Raw genomic sequence first — 25125 nt, forward strand, 5'->3', positions numbered from 1 at the left:
AAATCCATTTCCAGTTTCTTCTTTTGTGAACTTTTTGAAAGCACACACGTGCCTCAATAACCTATGAGAAGCTTGTGCTTGGCTTTTTCTACAAATCTGCATAAATGTGGACACTGTGTGCTGTTCCGTCATAGGAGATATTGTTATGTAGAGTATGATTTGTTCTTAGAAAAGAAGCTTATGTCTAAACCCGGCTTCACACCATTTTGAAAATGCAAGGACACTTTTTAAGCATAAAACAAAATGTTGGATATAATATGGTCGCAAATCCCCGAGTGATAATTTGTCATGTCAAATACAGTCTGCTGTTAAGCCTCAGAAAACATGTGGAGATATTGTGAGTGGATTTTCCTTTTCTAAATCTGACAACTGACTCGCATGAGGTTGCCATGGCTATCAAAAGAGCCAACGGTGCTACGAATGAGAACAAATGCATAACACAGAAGCTTCCAACGTATAATATAGATTTCTCATGTCTCAAACAGCCACTTATCCTGGGAAGGCTTCATTCACGGTAACCTGTTCTAGAGAAAATTGTGTTTTCGATGTTCCTCAACACTGGTGTCTCCGGTGATATAACAGTATAATGTGTTAATCTTCCCATTCACTACAGAACATGATTTTTACAGTACCTTTTCTGCCCCTGTCATAAACCACAGCACATGCAGTTCCAGGCTGTCTTTCAGTGCTCTCAACTGAACAACTAGCATGAAAAGATGTCCTTTTGAATAAAGATTGCTACTATTTTGAGTAGCTCAGAAATAATTCAGATTTAGTATCTATTAAACTATATATAGTGCTCATTTCAAGACCGTTATGTGTGCTGTGTCATCTTCATACTTAACTTGTCTTTTTGTTAGTTCAACTTATGGGAGCAGTCCAGTCATCTGTGTATACATTTGCCTCCTGGCAGTGCCACCAATGCCAGTAAAAGGACAGGAATTTGTGTCATGCCTAGTTAAATTCCTGAAAACATGCTGAATCTAGCATCATTTTTCTGATTAATCCAAACAAACTGTTGGATAATTACAATGAGGCTGATAGACAGACAGACAGACAGACAGACAGACAGGTTGGTGTGTTTATTGATTGATTGATTGATTGATTGATTGATTTATAGTAGTGTCCATCCAAGGAAACTTTATACTTCACATTGTATTCAAATACATTTAAGCTACAGTATGTTTAACAACAACAACAACAACAACAACAACAACAACAACAACAACAACAACAATAATAATAATAAGGCGACGCAGCGGCTCAGTAGGTAGTGCCATTGCGTCACAGCAAGAAGGTCGCTGGTTCGAGCCTTGGCTGGGTCAGTTGGCATTTCTGTGTGGAGTTTGCATGTTCTCCCTGCGTTCGTGTGGGTTTCCTCCGGGTGCTGCGGTTTCCCCCACAGTCCAAAGACATGCAGTACAGGTGAATTGGCCATAGTGTATGTGTGTGTGAATAATTGTGTATGTGTTTCCCAGTGATGGGTTGCAGCTGGAAGGGCATCCGCTGCATAAAACAAATGCTGTATAAGTTGGCGGTTCATTCCGCTGTGGCGACCCCAGATTAATAAAGGGACTAAGCCGAAAAGAAAATAATTGAATGAATAATAATAATAATAATAATAATAATAATAATAATAATAATAATAATAATAATAATAATAATAATAATAACAGTAGTAGTACTAGTAATACTACTACTACTACTACTAATAATAATAATAATGATAATAATAATAATTATTATAATAATAATAATAATAATAATAACAGTAATAATAATAATAATAATAATAATAATAATAATAATAATAATGATAATAATAATAATAATAATAATTATTATTATTATTATAACAGTAATAATAATAATAATAATAATAATAATAATAACAATTAAAACAATAATAATAATTATAACAGTATTATTAATAATAATAATAATAATAATAATAATAATAATAATAATAATAGTAACAATAATAGTAGTAGTAATAGTATCATTATCATTATTATTATTATTATTATTATTATTATTATCATTATTGTTGTTGTTATTGTTAATATTATTATTGTATATTTATAACCTGTATATGTAAAATCTTGTTATAGTGTAAAAGTGAGGGAGAGAACGAGAAATCACCAGCGGAATAATGTGATAATGTTATTTTGACAGTTCATCATGCCCCAGTTGTCAAGTTACCTTTGGATATGTGAGAAGAACAAACAGCCATGTCGCAGAGAAAGCCTTAAAAGAGAACGGGATATCACAGCAACGGGACCACAAGTGTACCGATACCCCCTCTCTCCTCCCACCACCCTCAAAGTTCAATTATTGAGCAGGTCACAGCTGAAATGAGTACTGTGCCCTTTCATCACAAAAGTGCTTCACACTTTGCTAAAGCCTTGCTTCAGTGCTGGAATAAGCTCAAGATTACACAGGGAGATCATTCTTTGGGGCAGAGACTGCACTGCTTCTTTCTTTCCTCTCGTTCTTCCTCTTTCTTTCCAGAGCTTGCAGCTGCTGTTTGCTTGAAAAGATGCTCTTGGTTTCTCGGCTTCAGTTCTGCTCTTTTTTCTTGGTGGACAGTAATGCTTAAAACTTTATCTGGGTTTCTGCTGTCAGAAGTAATGAAAGTAATGAAAAATCAATTTATAAAAATGACACATTGTGAAAACATTCAGACATTCAAATTTATAATTTATAATCTATCTATCTATCTATCTATCTATCTATCTATCTATCTATCTATCTATCTATCTATCTATCTATCTATCTATCTATCTATCTATCTATCTATCTATCTATCTATCTCTCTATCTATCTATCTATCTACACTGTAAAAAATGCAGGGTTCCACATAATTCATTCATGTTGTCCCAACACAAATCAATTATGTTAACTTAACACTTTTAACAAATTTATGTGGATTGAACATAAACAAATTAAGTTGTCCCAGTGAAACATAAAGAATTGAGTTGATTCAGCTTATTTTAAATAAGTAGTTTAAACAAGCAAAAATATGTTTTGAGTCTATCTATCTATCTATCTATCTATCTATCTATCTATCTATCTATCTATCTATCTATCTATCTATCTATCTATCTATCTATCTATCTATCTATCTATCTATCTATCTATCTATCTATCTATCTATCTATCTATCTATTGTCACATACTTAATTAGAGTATCATTACTTTTTCTTTCTAATTTATTAATTTGTTTGCATATGTATTTATTCAAACGTGGTAAAAAAAAAAAGACTTTCCTTTTTTTAAAATCCCTCTAAAAATAAGCAAGGGACCCCAAAACTCAAAAAAAAAATATATATATATATAATAAAAAACTTAGAAAAACCCAAAGCTTGGAAAAGTTTCATCTGTATGTTTTAATGCAGAAGAAGAGGAAGGAGAAACATGTCTTTGAATTCATGTTTATTTAACAAAAAATTCTATAATGTCAGGCAATTTAATCAATTACGTGGAGCTAAATGATGAAAATAAATTGGCTGTTTCACATATAGCCTATCACGAGACTACAATGTGTAGCTCTTGCTAATGGTTGCCCGTTGCAACAAGAAAAATCGTTTTTAATGGCTTGAGGTTGAGAAGCCCAATAACGGGCTCCGATGCTGCGCTGTTCCGCCTCTCTCGCTGTCATCACTAAGCCGAGTCGTGTTATGATGACAACAAGAATATTTAGCCGTTGGACGGAGAATATCTGAGCCTTAAATCCTGCGTTTATTTCTTTATTTTCACGCGGACAGCTAGATTATTGTGTAGCCAGCGCATTCCTCGGTTCTCCTCCTCCTCCAGCTCCCAGTACGCCGCTGACCGACTGCCGCAGCCTGACAACCGCTACCCGCGCTCCGGCATGATGCTACCGCCGCGCTCCTGTCTGCTTATCGGCGTTTTCTGGATTGTCCTCTTCAGCCCCGCTGGCGTGAAATGTCTGAACGGCGAAGAAGATCAGTCTCAAGACATGGAGTGCAAGATGAAAAGCGTTACAGTGTCCGCGTTGCCGTTTTTGCGAGAGAACGACCTGAGCATCATGCACAGCCCGTCGGCCTCCGAGCCCAAGCTACTCTTCTCCGTCAGGAACGATTTTCCCGGCGAGATAGTCGTTGTTGACGACTTGGAAAATACCGAGCTCCCGTACTTTGTGTTGGGTGAGTGCTGTTATAATCATTTCAAACTCTTATTGAAGATGCAACATTGACCGTGACAGCTACTGTGATTATTAAAACAAATATCAATCGCAGGCCCAGTCAGTTCTATATACACTCAGTTCTGTTATATTCTTTATGCGGATTAATTCACGGTAAGCCTCAGATTTGTGCTTTCGAAGTAGATTAAGTGTGGTGTTCTTTTGTCAGCGTGAGTTATGCGTATACTGTATGTTTTATGGTGAACGTCTCATATATAAGGTTACAAACTATTGAGACACGTGTGGTCACTGGGTTACAGTGAGAATTCTTGTGAGAATGCCATGTGTAAACTTGTGTGAAGTTTGTGTCATAACTTCACCTGCTCTGAACTCTGAGGAAAAAGGAAGGAGAGGAAGCAAACAAAACACAGCAACTGTAAAATATGATGATGATTTATTTTCTAAAATAGGTAAAACAATATATGTATATAGATAGATAGATAGATAGATAGATAGATAGATAGATAGATAGATAGGTACATTTTATTGTTATTGTTTACGTTATTTTCATTTGTTTTGAAACTACACTGTTAAAATGATGTCTGCAAATTTGTTGCAAACTTATTTATATGTGTTGAATTTATACATATTAAATTTAGTATTGTTCAACTTAATATTATTATTATTATTTTTAAATTGAGCCCAAATAAATTGTTTACACCCACTTAAAAAAAGCAAATCCAAGGAATCATCTTTGAATATTTTTTTTTTCAGTGTAGTCATCAGCTTAATAAACTAGCATACATTGAAAAAAACCCACACAAATCTGCTACCTAAAATGTTTGGCTGATGCAGCTGCTATCTTTATTAATTATACCAGTTACTGGTAAACTGTATATCTACTGTACATTTGTTACTTGCATGAGTTGACATGGGCATGGAGCGTTGATATAATATTTCTGAATTCACTGTAAATAGTACAAAATTATCGACAAATTGTGTACTTCAGGCGGTTCACGTTGTGCAGTTGTTACTAGCATAAGTTGACATGGACATTACATTTTGATATAATATATCAGAATGATCTGCTGTAAAAGTTTAGAAATGTAATCATAAACTGTGTTAATTCATGTTAAGCACAAGTTTTGCAGTTGTTATTGGCATGAGTTGAAATAGACTTTGAAATCAAACTTTGAAATAATAATTCAGAACAATCTGCTGTGTGCTAATGTTTTGTTACAGGCATGAGATGACATTGAAGTATTGAAGTTTGATAAATAAGTTTAATAAGCTTTTTAAATTAATTTATTGTGGTATTTAGAAGTGCTTGTACTTCAAAATAGGTATAATGCAGTTGATAAATGCTTTAAATTGAATTATTTTTTTTAATTTAAAATAAACCAGCAGGTCCAGCAGAGGTATAATGAAAATACTTCTAAAGAATTTATTAGTTTGTAGTAATTGCAAAATTAATAAATAGAACTTTATAACAAATACAACGTTCTTGAACTATATACCATGTTTGTATGTATGATGGATACTGTATTAGTAAATGTATTTAAACAGAATAATCTTTAAGCAGCAAGTTTTAACAAAGTTTATTAAATACTGTTGCTGTATATCCAATAGTTCATGCTAGTAAATGCAATGTGTAATCTTAACTAATGGACCATACACTCTCAGAAATAAAGGTACAGGAGCTGTCACTGGGGCAGTACCTTTTCAAACGGTACTTTTCTACCTGAACAGTTCATAGTGGTACTTCAAAGGTCATTTTTAGGTACATTTGGGTACTAAAATGCACCTTTTAGGTGCCACTGTGGATTCTTTGGGTACAAATATGTGTCTTTTGAAAAGGTACTGCCCCAGTGCTAGCTCTTGTACCTTTATTTCTGAGAGTGTATGGTCCATTAGTTAAGATTACACATGGCATTTATGAACTATGGGATATACAGCAACAGTATTTAATAAATTTGTTAAAACTTGCAACTAAAAGATTATTTTGTTAAAATACAATTACTTATACATTATCCATCATACATACAAACATGGTTTATAGTTCAATAACTAAAGTTGTATTTATTAATTTTGCAATTACTAATTGTGTCATACAAATTTGTACCAAAAGAGTCCACAGGGGTACCTAAAAGATGCATTTTACCACTATGAACTGTTCAGGTAGAAACATGTACTGTTTGAAAAGATACTGCACCAGTGACAGCTCCTGTACCTTTATTTCTGAAAGTGTATTGCAAAGTGTCAGTGCGTGTAAATTTACATGAACACTATAATATTCCTAATTTGATTTAATTGTCACTTTTTATTATCACATCATTCCATCAGTTAGAATCTATTAACCTCTAAAATACTTGCAGTGTTTTAAAGTAAGGCCTAAAAAAGATAAAACTCAAAGTTCTAATTTAAAGTTTGGTTCAAAGAAGTGCGCTGGGGGAAAAACAACCTTGGTGAACATCTATTACAGGCAGCTAGTTTGTACTGTATGAGTCTCTGCACCGACCGCTGTCCATGGTGCTGAACGCTACATGCACGTCTTCCACTCACTCCGAGGTGCAAAAGACATAAGGAGTGGACAGTTGTATAAGTCACTGGCAGCCAATCAGACATGTAGTGTGAAGAGCCTGTACATGTCATGGAATAAGTCTGACATTTGTGCTTAGGTTGAATTTATCTGGCACTGTCATAGTGTTGTCAAAGATGTCATGTTGTTTTTCTCTTCAGCGATGTCTAAAAAAATGTCAGACAAGAAGTAAACATGGCAAAAACTAAAAATTAACTAAAAAAGGTATTTTTGCTGTATATTGACCTTAAATGTCATGTAGGGCATAAACATTGCCACCTGTGTCAGTCAATTACTACACATTTTTTGTACAGTATATGTAAAATAATTAAAATATGTTTGAATTTTATTGCATATGTAAAAAATGTATCACACTTTATATATAATTAATTTGTGATTTAATTTATGCTTAAATGTTCTTTCAAACTTTTGAAAGGTTACACCTGGGAATAACACAGTTTGGTCTGTGTATAGTCATATTTGAATGCATGAGGACTTGCATATTTATAACTAGAAATCCTTAGAGTTTAAAAAATAGTGTCAGCATGCAGAGCAAACCAAGATTTCAGTTTGTTAACAATGTTTGGATGTGACTGCATTTTTCATAGCACAAAGTTCTTAGTAGTCAGGATTTTAATACTTGTACTACAGAATTCAAATAAGCTCAGCGCTTTAGAGTGCATAAAACGGTCCAAAATAGCACGCGCAGGCTCTGCAAAAACATTCTGGTCTTTATATAGGCCAAAACTGATTTTTCTAGGTTTATGAATAATAGGAAACTTTTTTTCTGTCTTTATTTTAACTTTTAATTTTATTATTTATTATATGCCCATATGGATTTTGCCATTTTTTGTCCCATTATTAAATCTGTTTATTTAATTATGTACCTGTTTTTATATTAATTTCAGTAATAATATTAACTGATATGCAAATATATATTTTATTTAATTACAAAACAGTAAAGTAGTATTGTCTGTGTTTTACTGTATATAAATATGTCTGATCATATTTTTTCTTCTGAAGAAAGTCTTATTTGTTTTATTTCAGCTAGAATAAAAGCAGTTTTAAGGTCAAAGTTATTAGCCCCTTTAACCTATATAGGGGTTAACCTATATTTTTTCAATAATCTACAGAACAAACCATCATTATACAATAACTTGCCTAATTACCCTAACCTGCCTAGTTCACCTAATTAACCTAGTTAAGCTTTAAATGTCTCTTTAAGCTGTATAGAACTGTCATCATAGCAAAGATAAAATAAATCAGTTATTAGAAATGAGTTATTAAAACTATTATGTTTAGAAATGTGTTGAACTAATCTTCTCTCCGTTAAACAGAAATTGGGGAAAAATAAACAGGGGGGCTAATAATTCAGGGGGGGGGGGGGGGATTGGGGGGCTAATGATTCTGACTTCAACTGTATATATAATATGAGAGACTTGCTTTGTTTACCAAATAAGTGGATCTAATTGGATTTGCGTAAACCTAAAATAAAAGGTAAAAAGTTTATTTCATGTTTTCAATTTGATACTATGCTCCTAAAATATATCTGCATAAATATGTGGAAAGTTCAGAAAAATTTAAAAATACAGAAAGCAAAAAATGTCCATAGATACTGTCTGACCCTGTCCTTTTGTTAATTTTAGCTTATTTGTTAATATTAGCTATTCTCTAACTTTGTGTGCCCACCAGGAAGAACCCTGACCTACCACAGAATCTTTGGTTTAAATACAGTATATGCTTACGTTACTGTAATATTTTTTGTTTTCATGTACGGTAGTTAGATTGGTAGACCATTGTGTTATAGTGGCTCAAAAATCATGGGTTCAATCTTAGGGAACACATGTACTAATACAGGAAAATGTGTGCATTGAATACGCTGTAAATCACATCCTGCATCTACCTAAACAATACAATTTAGAGGTAAGTTTTGTGAGCTGGCAAAAGGATTAATAGTGGATAAGATGTTTAAAATGTCAGCACGCTGGATTTAAACGAATCAGTTTTAAATGATAATGATGGTCATACTGTACTTAATTTCATGACAACACATGCAACACACCACTGGCATTGTTTTTAGGCTGCTAAAGGAAACTCTCATTTTAAACATATAGATTTGTTTTCTACTATACATATACAGTATATGCAAGCTTTTGTGACAAGTGGTGTTCAATGGGTGAAAAGTGTGAAAAATACATTGATTTTTGATTGTAGTTGGTTTGTGCTTCTATATAATATCCTAATATTATAGATTTGTAACCTAAGGTGACGTTTTAATGCTGTGTTAGCTAGCCCCCATTGTCTGGATTGTATTGCATCAGTTTATAAAAAGCATCTGCTAAAATTTGCTGCATATATTCCAATATAGGGAAACCTGTCTGCCGACCGCCATATCTACCTTCTGGCCTCTCTTTAACTTGAATAATTCACATTGGACTCAAAGCTTTTTAATTTCTTCCAGACAGACTGCCCCTTGCCTTACTTGACTTCATAAATCTTTCTCTTGGTAGATCGTCTCCTCTGTTGCTTCAGCTTCTGCCTCCTCCAAAGGCTCTTTGTTTGCATAAGATTGATTGGAATGATCATGGGGAGTAATTTCAAGTCAGTGTTATAAATGTTGCCTAAGGTGTTTGCACGTCCCTTCCTTCGCTCTGTGGTCTTGTTTCCTGATTATAAATGTAGTCTTTACAGAGCCGCCACTAGTCTTTGAACAAGCTATTTTTAATTGGATACATTAGCGTAATTGGTACAGTCTACAAATGCATTCACAAACACACACACACATACGCACACACACACTAGGTACAGTATCACTTTAGCACACACACATGTGCTAAGCTATATAATAAGGACACACCAAAGACTTCTGTAGCTTTTAATAACTTCTAGAGCTGCTTTGGGTGGGCGAGTAAAAGGGAAAGTCTGTGAAAGTAAAGTTTTCGTTTTAGATTGGCTTTCACATTCCTCTTTAATAGATTGTTGGCCCGGTGTTAAACCTAGAAAAAGCTTTACTCTGAACGTTTTCTTTTACACAGATAAGGCAGGCCATGGGTTTCTTACTGGCTTACTGTAATTGAAATGTTCCATTCATTCATTCATTCATTCATTCATTTCAACTAGATTTTATTTTTAGATAGGATACAACTTATTACATGAAGATGATTTGTGACAGGTTTAGTAAACATTGAAACACCTGCATCATTAGCAGGAATGTCATCACCATCATTATAAATATTATATATCTATATTTATATATATAAAGTTGAAGTCAGAATTATTAGCCCCCCTGAATTATTAGCCCCCTTGTTTATTTTTTCCCCCAATTTCTGTTTAACGGAGAGAATATTTTTTCAACACATTTCTAAACATAATAGTTTTAATAACTCATTTTTAATAACTTTATTATTTTATCTTGGCCATGATGACAGTAAATAATATTTTACTAGATATTTTTCAAGACACTTCTATACAGCTCAAAGTGACATTTAAATGTTTAACTAGTTTAATTAGGTGAACTAGGCAGGTTTGGGTAATTAGGCAAGTTATTGTGTTACGATGGTTTGTTCTGTAGACTATCGGAAAAAAAAAGAGCTTAATGGGCTAATAATTTTGTTCTTAAAATGGTTAATAAAAAAATTAAAACTGCTTTCATTCTAGCCAAAATAAAACAAATAAGACTTTATCGAGAAGAAAAAATATTATCAGACATACTGTGAAAATTTCTTTGCTCTGTTAAACATCATTTGGGATATATATAAATAAAAGGAAATAAAACTGTATATTTCGATATATAAGATGTTTATGCTTACATATTTAAAAGAGTATCCCAACAATGACTGAAGCCACAAAAATTAGAGGGTCCATTAAATGGCATAACATTTTCCCCCGACAAATTTTCTGTGGCCTAAAATTTGTTACATCTCTAATATCAACACAATCTCCAATATCGACACACTTTTAGATTCCCATTGTTGCACATTTCTGCTCTTAGATCAATATAGAGTAAAAAAAATCCAGAGCTTATCATTGTTTATTGACATCAATTTTATTGATACCATATAATATCAGCCAGCCTTACTCTAAAGACCGGAGTAATGACGGTGAAAAAAGTCACAGGAATAAATGATTAAATTAAATTATAAACTACTTTTGAACAGTTATTTTAGTGCAATAACATTTCACAATTTTACAACTTGTGCTGCTATTTTGATTAAATAAATGCAGCCTTGGTGAGCAGGAGAAGGTGCTTAAGGAAAAACATTTAAAAATCCTACTGACCCCAAACTTTTGACCGTTAGTGTATATATTTTTTCCTTTTTTTAACATTGAAAATGTTTTCCTCACCACAAAAGCAGGAATTGTTTTGAGACAAGCACACAATAAAAACAATAATATTTTGAAATATTATTGCAATTCAAAATTATTATTTTTATACATTTAACAATTTATTTAGTCTTCAGGGACAGATGATTCTTTAAAATATTTAAAATTGTGAATTTTGTATTAAACATCAAACTTTTACTCTATAAATACTGCATATGTACCAAAACTGATTTATATGGGACAAAAAATAAATAAATAAATAAATAAATAAATAAATAAATAAATAAATAAATAAATAAATAAATAAATAAATAAATAAGAAAAAACTTGGCACACAAAAAATATACATGACAAAATGTTCTAGTTTGTAAGAAATGTAAAAAAATAAAAGTTATTAAATTTAATTTTGCTCAGTTATCGACCAAAAAACTTTTAAACTTTTAAACGGACATATATAGGGGGGAAATCACTATAGGGATTGCATTGAAGTAAAGCAAATGCAATAAGATATAATGATCCATGTTTCAGCCGTCTGCCTGAGTGAGATCCAGGATTTTGCAGTGAGCTTTACTGTGTGTTTGTGAGGAAGGTTCTGAGAAGCAGCACAGGGAGACTGTGTGCCAATGAATGGTTTCCATGGCAACAAGAGCTAGTGCTTAAAGGATGCCTTGAAGAGTGGTGACATTACGTTTCCACAGCAATTCCACCAACTACATCTGCAGAGAATCAAATGCAAATCTTTTTTTTTTATTTACAGTTGCAAGCGTTGCTTCGAGTCCCATCACTGTCAAGATCAATATATGTTCAATTTAGTTTCTAACCAACAGCTTTGCACAGTGAGATCATAGTTGACTTAGCAAATGGCTTTGTTTTGACTGAATCATAATAATTGGAAAGATTAAATTACTCTGAATCCTGTGTTGTTTATTTAACAACAGGAGACGGATTAAACTAAGTACAAATATTCTTAAAGAAATCAAACGAATGGTGTCCGGTGTTGCTTTCCAGTTCTTTATACGGTTTATTTGAGTCTCAGCCTTTGAGTTTCTTCACTATGTCTCAACAACAGACACCATATGCTCAGATTATGTAGAACAACACATAGCTTTCAGCAGAAAATCACCGACAAAGACTTTAAACAACATCCCTTTAAAGAATACGATCCAGAAGAATTTTGAACTGTCACTTCATTTTTTGTTGTTGTTGCCACCTTGAATTATCCGAAGGATGACACAGTGTTTTCTAGTGTCTGCGTATGAGAAAACAAAGCAAACCTTGAGGTATTCGCAGAGGAGCTGAAGATATTTATGCATGCTCACGTGTTGTCAGCAGCCACGTTTAGGACGAGCAAACAGACCAAGCTTGGCTTCTGCAAACTTTATTTTGAGGGAAAGTGCAGATGCATTAAAAGGATGCGGGTAAAATATATGGCACAACACGTGTTGCTACCTTTAGAGATTTACACGAACAAAGGAGCAAAAACCTAGACGTCATGAGTCTTCAAATAGGTTTTTTCTCCCTCTATGTTGTGATGACAGATGTTTCAAGGTTTAACAGGTTTTCATTTTGATGCATTCTAATTACCGCTCATGCCCATTTCATTTAGTTGCGTTTCTCTTTTATTGTTCGTAATGACTCATTTAACACCTGGGGCGACAATTATTGTCATTCTACTCAGGTTTTACGTTCACTTCAGTATTTTTAGCAGGTAAATACATGCATTCTTTCAGACGTAATGTGCAGCGTAGCTTGAGGGGTAGCTAATGATTTGAGACCCTGAAGCAGTGCAAAAGTATGCGGATGCACACTTGTTTGCATATAAACTTGAGCACATAGTCAATTAAATTGCCCACTTTGGTAGTTGCTATTCCAGAGACACTACACATGCTGTTTTATAGTTTGGCTTTGGAATTTATAGATAGAGACGTATGACTTTGACAATGGATAAATTGTGGTGAGAATGAGATTGAGATTTATTTACTGTAAAATATGGAATGGCACTAAATTAATAATAAATAATTATAAAATAAGACTGCACGTGAGCAAATTGAAACATAAAAAAAGTGTCTTATTAATACTAAATTGCATCAAACATGTTACATATAATTTTAATATGGAATCTGCATGTTCTGTGATTATAGATGTGCAAAACAAACAAACAAACATCAAGTGCATAAAAGCACACATGCAGCTCATAATAATTATAGCACAAGAAAAAATAAAACAGAAAAGCTCGAACAACAAAATGGAGTTTGAGGGAAAAAAGAAGAAAAATAAAACAGAAATGCTACCTGACCCAGCCGGGACTCCAACCAGCGACAGCTGGGGAGGCAACAGCACTACCCACTGTGCCACCGCGTTTGAGCTTTTACTGGTTTTTCTCGCAGGCCAAGTGCCTTAGTGTCCCACCAGTGACAATATAGAGCCATGTTGCACTGCTACAAGTGTGATATTGCGTTTATAAAACAGTTCGACGGCATAATCGTGTATATAAAAAGAAAATCAGTCTTAAAAATCCTTTTGTACAAGGACCTACTTTCTTCTGCTGTTCATTCACATCTGCAGCTGAAGCTCAGAAGAGCAGAAACCCTTGCTGCTTCACAAACGTCACTTTAGAACTAGTATTTGAATGATTCTCTAGCATAATGTCTAAAATGATCACAAAACAGGTGGTTTTGCTGACATTTTAAGATTAAAAGGCTGAACTGTATAAAATGCCATCAGAGATATATCCCAGTATTTCTCTGTTGAAATAGTAATTACAACAGAGAAAAAGCCAAAGCAAAGCAAACACTACCAGATTACTATGGTATAAATCAGGGATGCTCAAACTTTTACTTATGAAGGGCCAAAGACTAAACTTGGCTGAGGGCTTTGGGCCCAAGGTAAAAAAAAAACAAGCTGTATTACATTAATGTTTCCATGATTCATTTCCTTATGTATTCGCTAATGTTTAAAAATAACTACAAAACATTGCTTTAAATTAGATTAACTAATGCAGTATATGTAAAAAAAAATGATTACCTTAGTACAGTAAAAAACATAAATAATACATGTAAATAATCCCATTAAAAACCATTAACACAATGGAGTTCAATGCTGAATGTCTTGCCGAGTGACAGTATTTACATTTTTAAAATCAGATTAATTTACAAAATAAAACAAATTACAAAACAAACAAACAAACAAACAAACAGTTTAATTTTCAGAAAATTTCAAAATGACGATCTCTGTCAAAGGAAATCACCCATTCTCCCTCTCTTCTCAAATGGAATGGTGGGCCAAATCAAAGGTTAGCATGGGCCACTTTGGCCCTCGGGTCTTTGTTTGGGTATCTCTGGTTTATATACAGAGGGAGATTGACTTAGAATATCATTTACCTGTTCTGTAATGATATGTTCAGTTGTATTTTTAAACTTATGCTGAGAAAATGCTGTTATGGACTAATTATGCGGTCTCTGTCTGTTTTCTTTGTTAAAAATGTGCTGAAAAAAAACATCTCTTCGTTAAACAAAAATTGGGGAAAAAATAAACAGGGGGGCTAATAATTCAGGGGGTTTAATAATTCTGATTGCAACTGTATATATATTTCCCATGCAACATGCATAAACTGCATCGTATCTTTGACACATTTGACACTATAACATGAAAAAGTGCACTTTTATATCTTTGTCAAGGGGATTTCATTGTCAGTCTCCTTTGTTCACTTGAAATAAAATGAGGTGTCTAGGTGAATCTTGATGGACTGACTTTGTTAAAAAGTTCAATGTCAAAGCGCTTGTGTCTTTCAAATCTCTAGCAGATCCATATCTTCTGTTAGCCAACCATAACAGTATTAAAGGCAGTCTGAAATGACTAGTGAATGAATTCCCTGTCTAACCGGGATCAGGAGGTTGTTCGATCTGTCTACAATCCTCTGGATTTATTTATGTATTTAATTTTCAGTCTAGAAATGTGGCAAAATGTACCTGCTGGGGATCTGTTTTTTAAGACTGATAATAAATTGCTGTGGGTAATCAGCTGGCCAAAACAAGCTTTAGCAAATAATTTATGCACAAATCATGGGCATTTGTAAAATAAGGTTTATGTTACAAATGAATTACATATCAGCTGTGCCACATTATGTTTTTTTTTATTTTTTATTTATTTATTTTTTTGTTGTTGGTTATGCAACATATGGAAACATGATTATATAATTCCGCAGGAAGGCAGATGGGTGTTATGCATTATGTATTTTTATTACGTATTCACATTTCTCTTCATACAGGGATATTGGGGTAATCGGTTATGTTCAATAAGTGACTTATTAAAGTCAAGTTTAGTTGTATATAAAAGTTTGTCGAACATTCTGAGAAATAAAAGTACAAAAGCTGTCACTGCACACATAAAAAATATCATAGTAATTTATAGCAAAAACAATAGTGTTTTTGAACCATACTTTAGTAGAGTACTTGAATTAATGACAATATACGGCAATACAGCAACTTTAGTAAATATAAACAAATTACCCAATACTGTAGTTTTCTACAACTATTATTCTATCCTTATTCTCGACGTACGAGTTGGACCAGCCATTGGACCAGCTTTTTTGGCTTGAAACTTCTGGCCTCATTCTTTTCCATTGATTTTTAGACATTAGCACAGCTTGTTATACTGCTTGATGTTGCCAACAGATATTTTCTTCTTATATTATTCTACTTTTTATGTATACTCATGAACACACTTGTTTCTAGAACAAGCAGTTTGACTGTTTTCTGCTGTTTATTATTCCTAGTCATTTCTCCCATAGGATACTAAATTGAGAGTAAACAATCCCAAAAACAAGCTCATTTCCACATCGCAGAATAAGGTCAATAGAGTATATTCTACTACAATTCACCACATTTTACAAAGTGTTTTGTATGGTTTATCAACTTCATTTGTAGCATTCATGATTAAACAAAGTGTTGTAGATACTGGTGGGGTGGTACCTTATCAAAAACTACTGTACACAAGTAATGTATGGGAAAAATTATGTATAAGATTCATTCATTCATTCATTTTCTTGTTGGCTTAGTCCTTTTATTAATCTGGGGTTGCCACACTCACACTCATACACTACGGAAAATGTAGCCACCCAAATCACCTATACCACGTCTTTGGACTGTGGAGGAAACTGTAGCAGTGAGAATTTATAAGGTATACATAAATAAAATATGATGATGAGTATATGACAGAGTTTTTTTTTTTTTTTGGGGGGGGGGGGGGGGGGGTATGTTTGTCTATTCAGTGAAGAAAAAAAAACATGACTATTTTTACGAAGACTTATACATGTCTTATATTTGAGACAGAATATTCTCATGTGCTGTACAATGCACTGCATAGTACACTGTATTGTGCCATTCAAAGGCTTGTGGTCATTATGGATTTTATTTTAACTATCTAAGCGCAAAGTCTAAAGTGCATGGCGCGAAAAAATTAAGGGTGTGTCCGAATCCACTTTTGTTAATTTAAGGACGGAAAAAATATGGTTTTGCCATGGCGCATGGTTTAACAGGGTTGTACTTATTCTGTAAATGAGTTATCGTGTGTTTTGAGCATAATGTACATTCCCTTTAGGAGTCAGTTGCATCGCACCATGGCACATTTGCTATTTACACGGTGGACTTTGTAAGTGGAAAAACTTAATGGAAAAACTGAATGCTTCACTAGTAATAAAATAGTTTAACAGACCATCTGTAGCGAGAACAAAAAACAAGCCTCCTCCATTCGGCATCTTTACTTTCTCTTTACTTTACTTTTACCATTTACTTTACTCCTTTACTTTCATGGATAAGGAAGCAGTGTTGTATGCACTCCACTGAAGACATCCATTAGCCTACATATTTATTTAGTTTGTTAAGCGCAAAAGATTGTTTAAAAACTATTTCTAAATTCAGTTCTAATTTCCAGTAAACTAATAAATGAACAATAATAATGAAGTGTGGTAAAAAAGTTATATCAAACACGTCATAGTCTTATGCCCCATATAGTGATGCAGACGTCTCCAAAACCCGACAGGTGGACAAATCTAAACTTGTTTTTATTAAAACAAATATAAATACGCATATAATAAATAATACTGTTAACAATAATAACGTTATAATAAAAATGCAAATTGTCATGAATAAACTGAAAAAAGCCCCCCCACCTGAAGAAGGCATGGAGGTAGCGGTTTTTATATTTATGTAGAAAATAATAATTTAAACATTTTAATCCTTTATTTTTAGTTAAAATTGTGTATTTCTGTACATCCTGTGTAGTAAGTGAACCTGCATGGGTGCATAACTAACACTCTCTGCACTGGACTTTAGACCAGCTTTTACTTGATCAATAGCGTGGTCTATTTCAATTTCTCAAAATAGCAATGCGCCAACAATGCACCTTAACACACCTCTTTTATAGATCGGTACACCCATAAGTCTGCAGTTTTAAACATCGTGGAAAAATGTGAAAATTAGGGTTGCGCTGGTCTGAAAAATGCAACAAATTGCGCCAAACACCCTTGCACCTTATTGCGTTATGTGTATGATAGGGCCCTAAGAATGTGTGTGTGTGTGTGTGGTTTTATTTTATCAAAATATCGCAAAAACAACAATATTGTGAAAGTAATTAAGATATTTTAACTCTAGTTTGGAGAAAATATATTATAAACATAGTATTTTTGTTACCTTTGAGTAATACTTTGCTAAAATAATGTGCTTTTTAAACATTATAAACATCTTTACTGTCACTTATGGAAAATGTGATACTTGTTGGGAAAAAAGGAAGTTTTTTTTTTTGTAGATATTTTATGACAAAGGTTTTGCAGCTAACTACATTTTAGAATGTATGATGGACCAGTAGATGTCTTCACTCTACCAGCTTCATTGTCCATGCTTCACTAGTGAGGATTTAGAACAATGAAGTATTCTATAAAACATCTAAAAGCATAGCCAAGCATCTGCTCTGCCTGTACAGATCTGAAATGTCAGGGGAATAAAATGTTGAACAGGGTTTGGAAGAAGAGGATAGTGACCCACACGGATCTCTAATGGACACTTCCCACCTCCACTCTCGGGCTACTTCAGCTGAGTGTGTTTTCCTTTGCCTTTATGAGCCACAGTTCATCTTCTTCTCAATTTGCTGCAATCTTCACTTGTCGACCTTGACATCTTTCCCTTATTCACACAACTTTGAAGAATCTGTGAATGCTATTAAAGTCAAAACTTGCCTGCTTTCAAGGAGATAATCAAGAAGAATGGACTGCTTATGTTAGCTCGTTTGCATAAACTTGGACTAAAAGCTTACTAATGAACAGTCTGTCTTATTTTTCCTCAAATAAGAGACTGAGACTTCATTATAAACGAAGCTTGAAATTGTAAAGATTAGAGGGTTTTGTTCTTGACATTGTGCTTTTTTTTACTCCACATTGAGTGTGTGATGTGTATTAACTGAAATGCTAAACCCAAGACCATTAGGCAAATCAAAAGAAAATTGATCAGAACATGTTATGATGTTTTTAATTTTTTTCATCAAGACTCTTGGATTAGTATTATGAGAAGGAAACAATTTAACTATTTAATCTTTTTGTATATTTTTTCCAGCAAAAAACTGCATTTAATTGAAAAAAAAAAAAAAAAAAAAAAAAAAAAAAATATATATATATATATATATATATATATATATATATATATATATATATATATATATATATATATATATATATATATATATATATATATATATATATATATATATATATATATATGTATGTATATTTATATGTGTGTATGTATATGTATATATATATATATATATATAGATATATATATATATATAGATATATATATATATATATAGATATATATATATATGTATATGTATATGTGTGTGTGTGTGTGTGTGTGTTATATATAGTACATATATATGTTACAAAATAATTTTCAAATAAATGTTGTAAACATTTTTGCAATATGAATGAAAATGCATATTTATTTGTAATTATGTATACTTTTTTCTTTAGGAAATTTATTTTAAAAGATAAAATAACAAAGTAATTTTTTTGTGATAGAAAAAATAAAAACTATTTACAAAAAAAGTTACGTTTATTTATAAACTAATTTCGAGAGGAGCATGTGCTTATGATCACGGCTGGTCCTGCATTAGCTAATGCATTTGCCAATCGGATGATTCCTAACTCACTATAAATAACCAGTTTCTTAGTTTAGTTATCTCCTCCTTTCCCTTAATAGGGTGGCATGGTGGCTCAGTGGTTAGCATTGTTGCCTTACAGCAAGAACGTCACTGGTTCAAGTCCTTAACAGGCCAGCTGACGTTTCTGTGCGGAGTGTACATGTTCTCCTGGTGCTTGCGTAGTTTTCTCATGGGTTTTCCGGTTTCCTCCCCAAGTCCAAAGACATGCATCATAGATGAAACGACCAATCCAAATTGGCACTATAGTCGAGCTCTTAACAAGCGTATATCTCTAGCAATACCTTATTTGTCATTAGCCCTAAATAAGGGAGGGAATTCTTGAGATCTCCCTGAGCTCAAACTCCTCTCTTGCCCTGCAAATGGGAGTGAGCCCCGGGCTCGAGGATTTTATGAGTTCAGAGCTGTCTGCCGGGACAGCATGTCAAACACGCTTAATCACCAGCTAAGTGTGAACTCATGAATCATTTTTATATGTGCACTATGTTGACCGTTTATAGTGGTAAAGACATTTATAATGTTATAATATTATTTTAAATAAAATTTGTTCTTGAGAACGTTATTATTTTTTATATCCCAAAAATAGCCAGCAGCTAGCTCTCTGCAGCTTTCACATGGTTGCCCACTGAAGCTAAGCAGGGCTGTACCTGGATGGGAGACCCCACAGGAAAGCTAGGTTGCTGCCTGAAGTGGTGTTAGTGAGACCAACAGGTGGTGCTCAACCTGCCATCTGTGTGGGTTCTAACGCCCCAGTATATTGATGGGGACTCTACGAGAAGATAAAACTGAGTTTCTGACTCTCTGTGGTTGTTAAAAATTCCAGGGTATCCTTCAAAACCCTGGCATCCAAATATGCCAAAATTAATGAAAACAAATAAAGAAATGTAATTTAAAAATAAAACTCAAAGTGAATCGTCTTAACATCACATAATACATTTATTTATTTTCTTTTCGGCTTAGTCCCTTTATTAATCAGGGGTCGTCACAGCAGAACGAGCCACCAACTTATCCAGCATATGTTTTACGCATGCTCTTCCAACTGCAACCAATCACTGGGAAACACCCATACACTCTTGCATTCACACTCATACACTACGGACAATTTAGCTTACCCAATTCACCTATACCACATGTCTTTGGACTTGTGGGGGAAATCAGAGCACCCGGAGGAAACCCATGCAAACACAAGGAGAACATGCAAACTCCACAGAGAAATGCTAACTGACCCAGCCGAGGCTCGAACCAGCATGCTTCTTACTGTGATGCGAGAGTGCTATCCACTGCGCCACCACGTCGCCACATCACATAATAATCATATTTTATTGTAACAGATGTATTTACTAATTAAAACCACATACAACTTACGCTGACCTGTGCTTATTAAACATATGTAAAATAATAACTTAAGTAACAACAAAGCAGTTACAGTAGGTTAGAGATACAATGTTATCCTCGAATAGAGTCTATGTAATATATCATCAAATGATTATTGTAAGTACCGTAAGGCTGAAACAAATTTTTGATAAGTGAACTATTGTTACAGCACATTAAATGAGATTTCAGCACTGGTAAAAATCGTCACCTTAGAATTATAAGCTTCTATCTGACATTTTTGTCAAAATTGGGTTATTTACATATTCTTATTAAATGACAACATATTTACATTATGGGATGTTTTTTTTTTTTTTTACAAGTTGTTAACATTTTAAGACTTTTTATTTAAAAACAAATGTTACACACATACCGTTTGCTATATGGAATGCAAAAACTTTGACGCTCAATATCTCAAAATCATTCAGAACCTTATAATTCCAAGGTGACGAAATGTCTTATAGTCATTATATTTTTATCAGGAAAAAATCTGACACGTGCACACACTAACTAACTAACTAACTAACTAACTAACTAACTAACTAACTAACTAACTAACTAACTAAATAAATAAATAAATACATGTAATAAATAAAAAAATAAATAAATGAATGAATGAATGAATGAATGAATGAATGAATGAATGAATGAATGAATGAATGAATGAAGCATACAATTTTTTATTGTTTTGATGCTTGGAAATTCTCTCTTGTAAGCTAAAAAAGCCAAAAGTAAAATGGTTTATTACAAAAACAACTTTTGAAACTGAATAAAAAAATTGGCTTTACCCTTGACAAAAAACAGTAGTCTAATAATTAGATTTTTACACTAGATGAGCAGTGCATAAGGACACTCAGTGAAGTGTAGTTGTACATCATATTTCTAATGGATCATCTCTACATGATGAGAGGAGCTGCAGCTGTAATTGAACAGTGTGCGACTGAGAGCTTAGTAAGAACTTTTTTTTTTTCATTCACACCGGCTCTCTGCACTGTGGGAGTGACCCTGTTTAATGCCAAAACCAGGGACGGAGTGTCTCTTCTATCACTTTTCAAGAGAAATGTGCTCATTTAATACTTTCCTCGCAGTGGTCCTGTGTACTCTTAAAAAAGCATACTATCTGTCCATGTCGCACCTTTTTTTGCCGCCATTTCCATCTATTTCCACTTCAACTGCACAGATATCTGACTAAAGAAACATTCTATATAAGTTTCACTCTTTTTTTTTGTGTGTGTCTGTGTGGAGAGACCAGGCTAATGAGATGACACAGACATGGGTGCACTTGTCTGGTCTTGACAGGAGCTGAGAGAGAGAATACAAGGGCTGATTGTGCAGGTAATGGGCATTTCAGTTACACAACGGTACAGTGAGGTCATTCAGACACCTGATATACAGCTACAAATTATGTGTTGTTGTGTTGATGCCTGGTGGGCTGTACTGGTGTTGGCTTATCAAGGGAAAAAAACATATGAAACAAACAAAGATGATCCATGAAAGAAGAAATGCTGTAAAATGTATTATAATCACAAGTTGTTGTTTTTTTTTTTGTTTACTCCAGAAGGTTGTTTTAAGCTTTTTTCTTCAAATAATTGGCTACATACTGTGTATCTTAAAGTTGTTTGCTCTTTTCATGACACATTTATGCTTTTGGCAGATGATTTTATTTGTATTGAGTTACAGTGAATTCAAGGTAGTCATTCTGTATGTATTTTGTCTGAGAATTGAGCCTTTGGCTTTGACAAGCATTGTACTTTAGCATATGTATCTCTGAAAAAACGTTTTTTTTTTATAGTTATATATATATTTGAAGTCAGAACTATTACCCCCCCCCCCCCCACCTTTTGAATTGTATTTATTTTTTTTATTTCCCAAATGATGTTTAACAGAGCAAGGACATTTTCAAAGTATGTCTGATAATATTTTTTCTTTTGGACAAAGTCTTATTTGTTTTATTTCGGCTAAAATAAAAGCAGTTTTAAATTTTTTTAAAAACCATTTTAAGGTCAAAATTATTAGCGCCTTTAAGCTATTTTTTTCGACTGTCTACAGAACAAACCAAATTGGGGAAAAAAATAAACAGGGGGGCTAATAATTCAGGGGGTTTAATAATTCTGACTTCAACTAAGTCAGTAAGATTTTTAAATGTTTTAAAATAAGCGTATCCTGCTTACCAAAATTGCTTAATCAAAAATACAGTAACATTGTGAAATTGTAAAACGTTTTTGCACTAAAATAACTGTTCAAAAGTAGTTTATCATTTAATTTAATAATTAATTTAATAAAGTCACATGATCCTTCAGAAATCACTTTAATATTAATTATTATTATTCATTCATTCATTTTCTTTTCAGCTTAGTGCCTTTATTAATCTGGGGTCGCCACAGCGGAATGAACAGCCTAATTATTATTATTATTATTATTATTATTATTATTATTATTATTATTATTATTATTATTATTATTATTATTATTATTATTATTAATGGAAATAAAAGCAATAATGACTGGAGTAAAATTTAATTTGAAACAACATACAATAAGAAAGCAGTTATTTAAGTTTTTAATAAATATTTAACAATTTTTTTTATTTGATGAACAAAAAAAATAAAATAAAATAAAATGAAATAAAATAATAATAAATAAAAAAAATATTGACCGGCATTGTATTTTAGTATTGAAAATAAAAAAGACATGTCCCTTAAGCTCAAATACAAATTCAGCATTTAATAATACATATATTATATATTTACATATAACATATTTACAATAGGATGCTAATGTGAGTGATTCTATAATATCATTGCATACACTCAAAAAAATTACTTTTGCTCCTTGTTCAAACTACCTATTTAAAACGAGTTGAAACAGCACAATTCTTAGTTTTTTTGTAAGGTTTTTATGTCCAATCCACTAAAATTCAATCGATTTGTGTTGGAACAGCATGTGTGGAACCCAGCATTTTTACAGTAAATGGAAAAAATAATTTATATTGCTATTAATTTATAATTTTATTGTTTTAAAAATAGGCCATAGTAATTAACTGTTTATTGTAAATAAAATGTCCTTCTTTTATTGTCCTTTTTTTTTCAAATGAATTTATATTAATCTACAACATTATAATCAATCAATCAATCAATCAATCAATCAATCAATCAATCAATCAATCAATCAATCAATCAATCAACCTTATTACAACCAGGAGGCTGTTTAATATTGCTTTACAGTATTAAAAACACAATTAAACATTAAACAACATAATGTAAACAAAACAACCTAATGTTTTTTTCCCCTAAAGAGAGTAAAGTCAACTTTTTTTGCATATGTTCTTTGTAAAAATGCTGGGTTCCACACGATTGATTTGTGTTGGGACAACATGAAGGAATTATGTTAACTTTTTGACTTTTACAAATTTAAGTGGATTCAACATAAGACAATTACGTTGTCCCCGAAAAAAAATTTGTGTTGTTTCAGCTGATTTTATTTAAGCAGTTTGAACAAACAGTAAGCATATTTTTTGAGTATTCTTAAAGTATTTAAGTAAACAAGTAATTGAAGCTAATGTTTCACTTTTAATTTTTACAAAAACAAACTTGAGTGAAATAATAAAGTGCAAGACATTAATATAGTACTTATTTGTCAATATGTGGACCTTACTGGATTCTTGGAGACTATGGAAATTAAAAATGCTAAACAGTAAATACATTAGGACCATTGTTACTGTTTACGTCCCTCTAAATGGTCTATATGGTGAGCAAATGACTTTTAGATTCATTATAACCTACTTTAGTGCTAATTAGGCAAATTTTACAGATTTTTAGCTGCATCGTCGAAACCAGCATTCTCCCTTGATGTGCCTTTAAACTTATTATCTTTCTCTTTTGTGACTTTCTTTCCTTATTCACTGTCAAATTAGCTAAACCCTTCTCCTGTATATCTGCTGTATAAGTCATAATTTGTGCCATATTGTTTAAACACCTCCAGCATAGGTTTGTTTGCAACCCCACACATTTTACATTCATTCACACATTCAGTATATAAATGTAATGAAATTGCAAGGTGAAATGTTTTATCAGGCTACAGTCGTATTGGATAATAAATGTGCTGCCAGGTATTCAGAGGAGAATTCAGACAGCTTAGCACACGCTCTACCTTCACCTCAAATGCCTTACAGCAGCACATTATAATGATTGGGTGGAATAAATTTGATAACTAGAAATGTGAGCGTAACCACATTACGCAGGGCACTCGCAAAGACTTGTTTATGTAATGGAGCATAACGTATCGATTCGCATGCGGTAATGTGATTGTTTAATACACAAATCTGTAACGGGTGTGGCCATTCCAGAAGTGTGCTGTCAAATTGTTTTTCTGTTACCTAAAACCAAAGCGCCATTAGGCCCATAGCCATCTGTAATAAAATGTGAAGTTCTATGAATGACAACTTATTTGAATTTAAGTCGCTTGTGATGTAGTGAACCCAGAGTGGGCCCACTAG

General features: G+C 33.0%; 1 protein-coding gene across 4 annotated transcripts in view; it reads left to right on the forward strand.

Annotated features, from left to right (window-relative positions):
- The first annotated feature begins 3589 nt into the window (after nt 1-3589).
- Nucleotides 3590-25125, forward strand: part of astn1 (astrotactin 1) — a 433021-nt gene continuing 411485 nt past the window's right edge. For all 4 annotated transcript variants that reach the window (XM_056477943.1, XM_056477951.1, XM_056477959.1 and 1 more), the window contains exon 1: nt 3590-4169. In XM_056477943.1, coding sequence (XP_056333918.1) covers nt 3875-4169 — 295 coding nt within the window. In that variant the 5' untranslated portion in view covers nt 3590-3874. The remainder of the gene's footprint in view (nt 4170-25125) is intronic.

The sequence above is a fragment of the Danio aesculapii genome, chromosome 2 (assembly GCF_903798145.1).
Source record: "Danio aesculapii chromosome 2, fDanAes4.1, whole genome shotgun sequence".
NCBI lineage: Eukaryota > Metazoa > Chordata > Actinopteri > Cypriniformes > Danionidae > Danio > Danio aesculapii.